The sequence below is a fragment of the Blennius ocellaris genome, assembly GCF_963422515.1.
Source record: "Blennius ocellaris genome assembly, chromosome: 20".
Classification (NCBI taxonomy): Eukaryota; Metazoa; Chordata; class Actinopteri; order Blenniiformes; family Blenniidae; genus Blennius; species Blennius ocellaris.
Window position 1 is genome coordinate 20,735,682 of NC_137669.1, and position 12,116 is coordinate 20,747,797.

General features: G+C 52.5%; 1 protein-coding gene across 12 annotated transcripts in view; it reads right to left on the reverse strand.

Annotated features, from left to right (window-relative positions):
- Positions 1–12,116, reverse strand: part of macf1a (microtubule actin crosslinking factor 1a) — a 188,620-nt gene that overhangs the window by 44,889 nt on the left and 131,615 nt on the right. For all 12 annotated transcript variants that reach the window (XM_080515943.1, XM_080515949.1, XM_080515944.1 and 9 more), the window contains 19 exons: positions 11,622–11,813; positions 11,367–11,540; positions 11,147–11,270; positions 10,866–11,065; positions 10,418–10,735; positions 10,141–10,307; positions 8,132–8,288; positions 7,940–8,051; positions 7,794–7,856; positions 6,907–7,145; positions 6,624–6,753; positions 5,377–5,576; positions 5,026–5,253; positions 4,661–4,937; positions 3,487–4,094; positions 3,105–3,293; positions 2,809–3,015; positions 1,393–1,710; positions 1,103–1,285 (listed from right to left, as the gene is read on the reverse strand). In XM_080515943.1, coding sequence (XP_080372069.1) covers positions 1,103–1,285; positions 1,393–1,710; positions 2,809–3,015; positions 3,105–3,293; positions 3,487–4,094; positions 4,661–4,937; positions 5,026–5,253; positions 5,377–5,576; positions 6,624–6,753; positions 6,907–7,145; positions 7,794–7,856; positions 7,940–8,051; positions 8,132–8,288; positions 10,141–10,307; positions 10,418–10,735; positions 10,866–11,065; positions 11,147–11,270; positions 11,367–11,540; positions 11,622–11,813 — 4,086 coding nt within the window. The remainder of the gene's footprint in view (positions 1–1,102; positions 1,286–1,392; positions 1,711–2,808; positions 3,016–3,104; positions 3,294–3,486; positions 4,095–4,660; positions 4,938–5,025; positions 5,254–5,376; positions 5,577–6,623; positions 6,754–6,906; positions 7,146–7,793; positions 7,857–7,939; positions 8,052–8,131; positions 8,289–10,140; positions 10,308–10,417; positions 10,736–10,865; positions 11,066–11,146; positions 11,271–11,366; positions 11,541–11,621; positions 11,814–12,116) is intronic.

Genomic DNA, 12,116 nt, shown 5'->3' on the forward strand with positions numbered 1-12,116 from the left:
ACGCCCCGCCTGCGGCCGTGAAACCGACACCGGAGTGCGACTCTGACGCTCAGAGGGACCGGAGCTCCTCTGGAGGGACGTTTTATCCACTCATGAAGAAGAAAGACACTCAAACTGAGACATTCGGTGTCGTTCTTTAAAGAAAACAGGAATCTGAAGGGCAACTTGTTCTGAAGACCTAAAACCCATAACAACACATTATGGGTTTTTTTTTCTTCTGTGTCCTAATTCAGCTTTTTGTGCTTCAAAGGGAAGGTCAAACTCTGGAGATAAAAGCTGCAACAATAAAAAGCAGCAGGAGACTGAGAAGAGGTGCCGTGTCCCTCAGTACCAAATTAGACTGATGTCCCTCATCACAGCTACAAGGACAACAAGGTCGAAACGCTCAGAGGGGAGTGAAACGTGTGTGTGTGTGTGTGTGTGTGTGCAGAGGAAAAATGAAAGCATCAGAAATGTCCTTTAAAGAAAAAGAAGGTGGGCGATTCAGCAGCGTGTCCGAGGTTTCAAAGAGATGTGTGACTCAACTAATCACAGTCCTGAACAACACACACACACACACACACACACACACACACACACACACACACACACACACACACACACACACACACACACACACACACACACACACACACACACACACACACACACACACACACACACACACACACACACACACACACACACACACACACACACACAGTTACCTCATGGTCTCCAGAGGTATGAGCAAGACAGACAAAAAGGACAGAGACTCAGACCTCCTCGGAGGCTCCTGCAGTATTGAATGTCACTATTCATCACATGCGCACACACGGACACACACACACGCACGCACGCACACGCACACACACACAAAGAGCTGTGCTGTACACTGGAGCTCATGTTCGGCTGAAAACCTTCAGTTTATCTGCGCAAATCAATTTAGCCTCACTGTCAAAGAAAAGACGTGAACAAGTTGGTTTTACCTCCTTTTTTCACACAAACCAGCAAACAAGCGGCGTAAAGCCGAAGCAGGATGGAAACACCAGGAACTATTCACAGATCGGCGGCGCCAACAACCTCAAGCGGACATGAAACGTTAACAGCCAGCGTGTCTTACCTTGAACTCCTGCAGCTGCTGCTTGATGGTCTCCACCTCCGTGCCCACCAGGCCCTGTGAGTTCAGGCCCTCTTCAGCTCTTCCCAGCATGCCTTGCAGCTCGGCCACCAGCCTGTAGAAGTCCTGAACTTTGCCTGCAGCGTCCCCGATCTGGTCCAGCCGGGCCTGGCCGCGCTCGCTCAGCTGCCGAAGAGAGGTGGCGTCATGAGAGGCTCAACATCACGAGTCGCCGCCGCCATCGTCACGACACAAATAGAAATATGAACCTAAAGTGTGTTTCTCCCCCCCACCTTGCCGGCCTGGCGGCTCAGAGCCTCCGTCTCCCGGCGGAGGGCCAGCAGGTCGGGCGAGGATCCCTCGCGCCGCAGCATGGTGGTGCACTCCGAGGCGTGGCCCTCCAGCTCGGCCCTGAGGCTCGCCACGCGGGACAGGAAGCCTTTCAGGGCGTCGGCCTGAGAGGCCAGGGAGTCGGCGTCGCGTCCGACGGGGCTCAGGGAGTCCAGCTCGTCGTCCAGGTCCGCCAGGCGCGAGAAGACGTCGCGCACGTGCGACTGGACCTCGCCGACGCCCTGCAGCCGCGACTCCAGGGAGGAGCAGCAGTGTTCGATCTAACGGGGAAGGAATTTCAGTCAGTTCAGTTGGAATCGCGTCAGAAAATGTTCCCGAAACGCCGGGAATGAGTTCAAGACTGACGCGGACGTCAAAGCACGTCAATTGTTCCGTGTTGGAACCAAAACCTCGACGGGACAAAGTGCAACGAAGCAGAAAGGGATGCAACGACAAGTAGAAATAGATTTGTGTCTGTGGAGGTGCAAACAGGAGACAGGAGGATTATCTAAGCCTGATCTGCATCATCTGCTGCAGCGAAGACATCAGATCAATATTTCAAAAAAAAGATAAATAGAACATCTCTGTGAATCACAGCGCAGGGCGATGGGCTCTGGATTGTACACAGCGAGGCCTCCTGTGATAGACGTGACCTTAAATGGAGCATTTGGAGGCTGGATTGTGGAAAAAAAAAAAAAAAAAAAAAGCTGCGATGTCGCTGGGAGCTGAATTCTTGACGCTCCAGTTTACATTACACTCCGACCATATATGACGACTGGAACAAACAAACTGCAGCCGCTCTGCTCTCCGTCAGATCACTGCCCCTCCACTCCAGACCGTCAATTGTTAAAGTTACAATAATTCAAAACTCTGCTGGCTGCTTTCATCGCTCACTTCCCTCCCTTTTCCTCCCTTTTCCTCCCGGGTGACAGATTCTGCTCTTCTGTGAAATGTGAGTCCAGTTCGGTTTCATTGATCAGGTTTGGGAGGAAACAGCCTCCAATGACTCTCAAGAAAACTTCCATTTAAATTAAATTAGTTGCCATGACGTTATTCGTCCAGCATATTTCTCATAACCAATGACGGCGACAGCCAGAAACTTAAAAATCAGAGAAACAGACTTCAGTTCCCGTCGTTTTCAGTCCAAATCTCTGATGTTTTTTTTTCTATTTCCTTCTAGAAACCTGAAGATTGTGAGTTCTGTGCTGAGTGAGGTTGTGTTACCAGTTGTTATTATTCTCCCAGAGAGCCTGACAGTTTGCTGCAGCTTCACCTCAGTGGAGGAAACCAGTAATTAAATCATCACTGCAGCGAGGAGCGTCAGAGATCCTCGTACAATAAGCTGAACCTCCAACTATTTAACATTCAGCTTCCATCACCTTGTCAGTAACGTCATCGTAGTCCTTCTCCGTTTCTTTGGCCTGGCCCTGCAGCCTCTGAGCTCCTTCGGCGCTGCCCCCTGGTGTCCGGGGGGCGTCCTGCACCAGCCCCTGGGCCAGATCTCGGAGGTAGACCACCTGGGGCTGCAGCGACCGCAGACTCTCCTGCTGACTCCGCAGCCTCTCCAGACTCTTGGCGCTGCACGCCTGAACGAGAGCGGAGAGCCGACAAGACTGTTACGTTAAAAACCCCAGGAGCAAACGACGTGTGAAGGTTTTGCTTCCCGTCTCGGTACCTGAGGTCCCAGAGCCTCCTGAACTTCGATCTGATGCTTGGCAGCCTCCAGCCTTCTCTCCACCGCCTGCCTGCCCTCCTCAAACTCCTTCAGACGGCCGGACAGCTCCTCCAGCTGCGAGCTGCGGTTCTGCAGCTTCTCGCCCAGGCCGTCCAGCCGCCGGTTCAGCTGCGCCTTCTCATCCCGCACCTGCAACACAACCGCTCAGTCATTTACACTCTGAATTTTCCCCGGGAACGAACCACGCATCCACTTTTAAATGAAACGCTGAAGGTAAATCTGACTTATGACCCAGTGGTGGATTCCGGCGCAGTGTGAGGTTCAGCATGCTCCACCGACACTGAATCTATTCCGAGGTGAACGAGTGAAGTGAGCTGTGTACCTCGTCCTCCCCGATGCAGCACTGCTCCAGCAGCTGGTCGGCTGCAGCGTTGAAGGCCTCCAGCAGCGGCTGCCGCCTCTCCAGGTCCAGGGTCAGAGCGCGGGCCTTCTGCAGGGCCTCGTCCAGGGCCGACGCCTCCAGCGACGGCTGGATCTCTCCGTCTTTCTCCTCGCACTCCGACAGCCACGGCGTCAGCTCGGCCCTGTGCTGCTGGTAGGTGTCGGCCTTGCCCAGGGTGGCCTTCAGCCGGGCCTCCCGCTCCGAGATCCGCCGGTTCAGCCCCTCCCAGTCCCGACGCAGGGAGGCCAGACGGGACTGCAGGGCGGAGCGCTCGTCGCCCCCCGCCGGGAGGGAGGCGAGCAGCGACGCCCCTTCGGCCTGGATCAGCTCGTAGGAGCCGCGCTGGCTGGCGATGCCCCGCTGGAGCTCGTCCGTCTGCGCCAGCAGGGAGCGGATGGCGTCGGGCCGGCAGGGCAGGGACACGGCGGCGGCGGAGGACGAGTCCCCGAGGTCCGCCTGCCGGTCCAGCCACGAGCGCAGCTCCTCAAACATCTGCTGGAACTGCTGTGTGGACGACAGCGCAGCCTGCAGCTGAGACAGGCCGTCCGCTGGGGGAGACGAGAGCAGACTCAGGACATGCAGAGCTTTTTCTGTTCACTTTAACAGAAGCAACACTTTGGTCATTTCAGCTTTGGAGGAGTCGACTGTGAAAGCACAGATCACCAAACTACTAAATATGGACCAACGGCTCATATCACAGTCACCAAAATGTGTAACGTCGTCATTTTAACCCTAAAGTGTTGTTGAAAGATGTTTTTCTATTTAACAACTTTAAACTCAGTATAAAATACATCATTACCTGATTAAGTAATCAGATCTCCAGCAAAGTGATATAAAAATTAATTGTCCAAATTTCACAATTTTCTAGTCAAAAAGTCTTCAAATAAGCTTTTAGCTGCTTTTAAACATTATTGTCCCACAATCCATTGCGTTATCAACTGAAGAAGTAAACACATTATTAGACTTATAGCTTATTTTAAAATCACTTTATTCAGACATTAAAGATAAATCAGTTACTCTTGTGAAAAAGTGAGTGTTGCAGAAAATAGATGGTAAACTGTGACAAAAAAAAGAAAAAAAATCCAGTGATTGATGTGATTTGACCTCCACTCACCTGCTCGCTCCTCTAAGCTCCTGATTGGCCCGCTGACGCTCTCCAGCCGTTTCTTCAGCTCCTCCTTCAGGTAGGGTTCGGCCACGATGGCGCTCAGCTGCTGGCAGAGCCGCTCGGCCTCGGCCAGCTGCGAGCGCCTCCTCTCCAGCTCCGAGCGGATCTCGCCCGTCTCCTGCAGGCGGCGTTTCAGCGCCTCGGGCTGAGCGCTCAGAGACGCCTGAGCGTCCAGCTGCTCGGCCAGAGCCGACACGCTGGAGGAGAGCTCCCGGAGCAAAGCCTGCGCAGCAGCGGAGGCGCATTTTAAAACCGGTGACGGCCGGAAAGCCAGTTGTGAGTGATGGTCACACCGGGGCCACCGGTCCTACCTGGTATCGTTCGCTGGTCCCCTGGGCCTGGTCGATGTGGTTGGACCTCTGGCTCAGTTTGCTGGTCAGATCCTCCCACTGCTGCGAGATGGAGCCCAGGTCACTCTGCACCTCCAGCAGGTCCTTGGGGTCCTGAGCGGAGTCGCCGCTCTGCGAGAGGATGCCCTCGGCAGACTGCGTCAGCTGGTCGAACTGCGGCCGCCGCGTCTCAAACTCCCGCAGCATGAACTGAAAGAAGGAAGGCGAGTGAATCCAGACTGAACCCGAGGTCACACACGTCCCCGATCCAGCAAATTCATCATCTATTTCACTTTTCACGCTTTGACGTCACACCGGCTGCACTCGGCGTACCTGCACTTGCTGTTTCTGGGTGTTGAGCATGTTGGGGTCGATGCTCAGGGGGCCCAGCACGCTCATCATCAGCTCCTTCTCCCGCAGCCACGGGCCCAGCTGGCCGGCCGCCGAGGCGAAGCTGCCCAGCCTGTCGGCACACGTCTCCAGCTCCGTCTGCCTCTGAGCCGCCGTCTGATTGGCCGCTTGCCAGCGTGAGTCTGCACAAAATCATCGACGAGGGCGTGAATATTACAACCACACGTCGCCCCTTCCAAAAGCTGATAGGAAGGACCAATTTAAACTAAACGGCTCTGCTTTGTGTTTCTATCAGTCGGTACTGGCCATGTAATGAATGTCATTATTTCTCCTCCTCTCACTCAGGCGTCCCGCAGGGCGAGTGTAAATGTGTCTCAGTGTATGGACACGGCTTCTCAAAGGCATCAAATACAAAACCTTCCTGGATTCCACCTCACACATTTCTGTCTCGGTTACCTCATCGGAGGCCTCGGTAAAAATACCAAGTATGAGCGGGAACAAATGAGTGGACAGGAACACTTCCCACTCACTGCCTGGACACTATCGATCTCACTTCCATCTCTCAAGAGGAATTTGGACACATTTTTAAGAGCTCCACCACTCTGAGCTGCGTCCAACACATTTTAATCTCTCGCCGCTCGATTCTGAAGCCGTCAGTAACGCTTCCTCTGCCAGTTCTCTCCAGATTTCAGTGTCGTCCGGAGCCAGATTTCTCTACCTGGATGTAATCTTTACTCTGGTGCTTTCACCTCCATACTGATCTGATCGGGCCGGGTTGTCTTTAATATGATAATATGAGAAATCGTTTACGAAAGGACATTTTAAACCCTTTAACCTTCTGCTCGGGTTTAAAATGGCAGCAGATTGTGACACAAGGAAATAGACACAAACTGTGCAGATTAAAATTGTGATTATATTTTCAGCCGTACTGGAGCAGGATGAGAGGATCCAGTGTTTTCTTCAGAAGCATTTTAAGAGGCCCCTTTAAGAAGAAACTGTTGGAAAGTCTGTGGAAAAGTGACTTGTGTTCATTTTACTGCAGCTGCGTCGTCGTCACAGATAAAAGCGACCCGTTGGTCTTCATCTTGTTTCACCCTTCTCCTCTCTCTATCTCTAGAAAAGCTGTTGTTACCACCCAAAAGAAAATCAGAGCCAAACCATTCAGTGCAGGATTAACGGCTCTTAATGTTTCCTCTGCAACAGACGGAGGATCTGAACAACATACGTACCTATTTCCTGTAGCTGTTGCCTCCAGGAGTCGGCCTCGGGAGAATCTGGGTTGTCAGCGATGAGTTTCCTCAGATTGTTCTTCAGCTCCTCGACCCTCCCGGAGTGATCGGCGAGCTCCGAGAGCAGAGCCTGGAGTGGAGGAGGAGAGAAACATCGTATTTACTGTGAGGAGAGCAGCTTCTCTGTGATCACAGGTCAGTTTCAGGCTCCAGAGGGAAAGTTTAAAAGCCCACATGAGGAGTGTGAGCGGTGTGTTTATCTGAGGGAAATGAAGCGGCGTACCTTGTTCTCCTGGGCCTGAGCGCGAACGGCCTCCGGTTTGGAGGGCGAGGCGGTCTGGCCCTGCTTCAGGCTCTCCTCCCGAGCGCTCAGCCAGCTCTTCAGCTCCTCGGCACCCGCTCTGGCCTCGTGCCGCAGCTCCAGCGACGCCTGCTGACGACCCAGCCGATCCTTCAGGTCGCCGCCCAGCGCGTCGTAGCGAGCCTTCACGTCGGACACGGCCACCTGCAGCTCCGTCAGGTCTGACGGGAAGAAAACACGTCGGGCGAAGAGGCTTTACGACATGAATGAAAATAGTTTCCGGTTTCAAAATAATTTGTGAAATGTATGAAAATCTTTAATAGTTTCTAATCAAAACATAATTTTGCACTTGCATGATGAGCTCAGTAATATTTTGACCAAGTTCGCTTTCATTGTTTGCTGATGAAATGTTTCTTTCTTCATTTGTATTATATGGCAAAGGCTAATTATTCAGATACAGTATTTACATTCATGTCATTATAATCATATTTTTATTTATTTAAATTTTTACTTTAAATGTGTCATTAAGTCATCTAAAATATAAAAAGTACAATCCTGTCGGAGGTGAGATTTCAGAGAGTCGGACTCAAAGTTTAGATTTTACTGCAGAAAAGAAAATCACGTGGAGGAAAGTTTTTCTCATCATAAAAAAGGAAAAGAGTCAGAGGTCAGCTACAACTCCACCTTTTTTTTTTTTTTTAAATGAGAAACAAACACCTGCTTCCAGGTGGATTTTCCATCAAATCGGCTTCACTGGAAACATATATTTGCTTTTTTAACCTGGTGACGTCACGCCGAGAGCAAAAAGCCCCCGGGGGGGTTTCAGGAGGAACCACAGAGGAACGGAGCGAGATGGAGGGAGGCCTCACCTTTACAGGTGTGAATTCCATTGAGGCTGCTGGGACCTGCTGAGCCGTTGATGTGAGGAGCACCTGGAACCAAAACACATCAGCTCAACACTCTTACCCTCACACTGGGGGGAGGGGGGGGGCAGGCCTGAAGTGCTCCTTCTCACCAGTTTTACTTTGTGGAGCGGTGATGTCGATGATGAGGGTCTCCAGCTCGGAGCCCGACTTGTTCAGCTCCTGGACCCTGGATCCCTGCGACTCCCATTCGCTCAGCAAGTCCTGCAGTCAAACGGGAGTTTCGCCGAGTGTCAGAACTGAGACGGAACCTCCAGACCTGAATGAGTCCCGCCGGCTCTCACCTTGAGCTGCTGCACTCTCCTCTGCAGCCCCTCGGTGTTCAGGCTGGCCTCTTTGGAGGGCAGCTGGTCCTGCGCCGTCTGCAGCCACCGGGCCAGGGAGCCGGAGAGGCCGCGGAACTGCAGCAGCTGCTGCTCGCAGGCCTGGACGGCGGCAAACCTGCCAGAGGAAAACAGAGATCAGGGATCAGGGATATGGAGGATGAAGTTTGACTTGATGATGAAACATGGAGAGAATCTGGCCTAAAAATCTCATTTCAGGTTTCAGGTCAAAGTACAGGGATTACATGATCTTTTTGGGATGATTCTGAGCTTTATTCCTATAAAAATAAGGAATAAATAAAACATTGTTGACGGGAACAAGCGATCCGGAGGCTCTATTACCTCGACCTCGTTCTCGCTCTGTGTGATCAGCGAGGCTATGAGAGCGCTGACTGCCTGTAGACAAAACAGCTCAGCGGCTCCGTCTGGCACTGAGCGGGATCATTACCGCGCCGCCATTCCTCCGTCCCGCGGGACTGCAGGCCGCGAGCGAACCGCCAGGCCCGTTTACAGGACGGACAATGAGCTGTGCAGTGCCGCCGATGTTCAGACCCGCGAGTCGGCGTTCACATGCAGCAGACCCACAAACCCATGATAAACACGGAGCAAGACGATAAATAAGCCTGTAAGTCTTGGAGACATGAGGAGTCCGACACTCCGGTTTAAATTCAGACATACAATTGGTTATTTTTTTTTATCAAATAGCTGCTATAGTTCTCGTAAGATTTTGCGGGAGATGATTTTATAAAACTGCCAAAGGGTGAAGAGACACCGAAGTGACTCATTACTGCCACCTAACGTACAACAAAGGAACTACTGGATTTTAAACGAGGCCTCTTTAAAGAAACTGAGCCTGATTGTATTTGGCGTTATTTGATGTATCATGCAGTTTTAAACTGCTCCAATATATTCAAACAGTGTCAGAATGGTCCTTTATTGAACTGTTCCATCTTCAAATCTTTCTGAAAATAAACACTTTCAAACTAAATGTGACTGGCATCAAGAAATGTGTCCAGTCTTGGTTGAATTTACACGACCAGCTCACTGAACTAAAATACAAGCCAATGAATGTGCAGCCTGGCGGTATTTATGATCTCCCCCGTTCACCGGCCTCCAGTGTGGCGACGGCACGTCAAGCTGGGTCGGCATAGCAACCGGCGCTTCGTGAGGGTTACAAATTTAGAAAACAAATTTTGGAAATGCCTCGCAGCTCCGTCTCCGAGGAACAGGGCGGCGGAGCATTCAAAGTCCGCATGTCAACACACTTTGACATGAACTCTAAATTTAGCTCCGTCTCTTAAGGTTTGACGACACGGAACGGGGAGCAGACGGCCGGTGCGTGAAAACCTGCGACGCAAACGTCTGAAAACCGAAGAGGATAACTGAACTTGTTCGTCTGCAGCGCCCTCTGGTGTAAAATATAGCAAACTGAGTGAAAGGAGTGAAAACTGAGTTTGGACCCCTTGATGAACTCGTTCTTCTGCAACTTGCAATCCAGGCACAATCTTCTTAATTTAACATTATTAAATCTTCTGTCTAACCTTTAGAAGTGTATTTCATAGAGGAAACAGGACTTGAATCTGTCAAACTGTGTGAATTAAACCCTGATCATTGAGACTCAGGAAGGCTTGGAGGTCCTGTGTTGAATCACAAGGAGATCAGAGCCACAAACTCTTTCTGACTGAAGCGATCACAATATGTGTGTGTGTGTGTGTGTGTGTGTGTGTGTGTGTGTGTGTGTGTGTGTGTGTGTGTGGACCCTGCATGTTCTCCCTGGGCCTTCATGTTTGGAGCATGAAGAAGTTTTCTAGTCTAAAAAAAAACAATCTTGTTGGATGAACTGTGACCTCTGCAGGGTGGAATCGGACTTTTCCGGTCCTCGTGACTCTAATCAGGGTGAATCAGGTGTGAAAGATGGATTGACGGGTTTGAAGTGGCGCTCCTCACATGTCATCCTTTGACATTCTTACCTTTCGTTGACATTTTCTTGCAGCTGGGTGAACTCATCAGTCACGCCTTTGACTTTCTCCAACAGGCTCTGGGTGTTACGGAACGCTTTGGACTTGCCCAGTTCAGCGCCGAGGTTGCAGAAGGATTTCAGCTGGTCGGCTTCCTGCTCCAGCTCCGATTTGACCTCCTGAGAAAAGTAGAGCAGATATGAATGCTGGACGGAGGCGTAGCGTGACCGATCCTCTGAGCTCCGCGCTGGCGACGATCTGCTCGTATAATCTGAGCTCTCCCGCTGACCTCGATGGTCTGCCTGTAGTCGTCCACGCTGCGGTCCGGCTGGCCCGCAGGGCTCAGGGCCTTGGTCCGGCTCTGGGTGAAGGCCCGGAGGTCGACGCCCAGCCGCTCGTAGCTCTCCAGCCGGGGCAGCAGCCCTTTGAGCTCGGCCTCCCTCTCGGCCTGGCTGGCCTGAGCGGCGGCGTAACGCCGAGTCAGCTGGTCGAGACTGCCCTGCAGGCCCGAGGCGGTGGAGGCGTCGGAGCTCTGGAGCAGTTTGGAAACGGAGTCCCGCGTCGCCTCGACGCTGCCCTGCCGGGAGAGCAGCTCCTGGCGAAGCTTCTGCACCACAAGGAGGAGAAATACGTTCACCAAATGCACACCCACAAACGATACGCGGAGATGTTTTATTGCTTTACGAGAACCGTTATACCGTCAACACTGTGAAAAAAGTGGTGTTTGCTGATCTCACCTGGTTCTGGGTCAGGGCCTCCTGGACAGCCTGTGCGGTGGGCTCCACCGGCCCGGGCTGCAGGACCAGCTGGTCCAGCCAGCTCAGCAGAGCCTTCAGGCCCTCCTGCACGCTGACGGACTGGGCCACGGCCGTCTGCAGCTGTTCGGCTCGCTCCGACACCGAGGCGGACAGGGAGCCGAACCTCTTCTCCAGACCGTCTGCAGCGACAGACGAAGCGGGTTTGAGGCTCGCGGTGGTAAGAATGAGAGCAGACGAGAGATCCCTCCGGGTTAAATTACCTGCAGCGCAGAGGATGTCGACGGCTTTCAGAGAAGGAGACTCGTCGGTGCTGACCAGGTCTCTCCCGGCCCTCTTCACCTTCTCCAGCTGCACCGAGCGCTCGGCCAGCTCGTCCTGGAGCAGCTGAGCTCAAACAAATCAAATCCACGTTAATTCAAAGTCTTGATTCGTGGCCGTCGTTCCGACGCGCTTCGTTCATCGTCGTCACCGTGAGCTCACCTGCACTTGTCGTAAGGTGTTCTGGAGGTTTTGCGGGTCCGTCTCGCCACTGGGCTTGGCGATGCTTTGGTTCTGTTCCTGAGTGCTGAGCCACGAGTGCAGAGAGACCACCTCGTCCTGGTACTGCTGGTATCTCTCCAGCAGGCCGGACAGACGGCCGCCCAACTCGCTCGACTGCACAGGACAAATATCGTCCGTCAGGCAAACTCCACAACGGGTTGAAGAAGCGGGTTTTATTTCCCCACCACTCCTCACCTTGGTGTGTAGCGTTGTGTATCTGTGGTTGGCGTCCTGCAGCTTGTCGGCGACCAGCTGCTTGGTGCCGTCCAGAGCTGCGTCTGACCCACCGACTTGCTCCAGAGCCCCTTGAACCGAGTCCAGGACCTTCTGGCCGGAGATGGAGACGAAGCGCAGGTCTGCTTTGTGGCAAATCACATCCTCGGCGAGCTGCAGGCACAGAGCGGCACACCGAGACACACGGTCAATAACGACAAAAAAAAACCAAACATTCGTTACAATCGCAAACACTTTTTCCGTGGGAAAGAATGTGTTAAACCCTCAGAAATGTGGCGTCAGGGGACCTGTAGCATGAAAATGAGCCCAAACTGCCCGAGTGGAGTTTCTCAAGAGAGCCTCAGATCAGAACGTGTGATTGTGTGAGGAAAAGTGGGTGAAAACTGAACTTCTTCCACGGATGGTTACAAGTGGAAAAACAGCAGAGTTAATCAATGTGAGCTTTTAGTCGCGGTC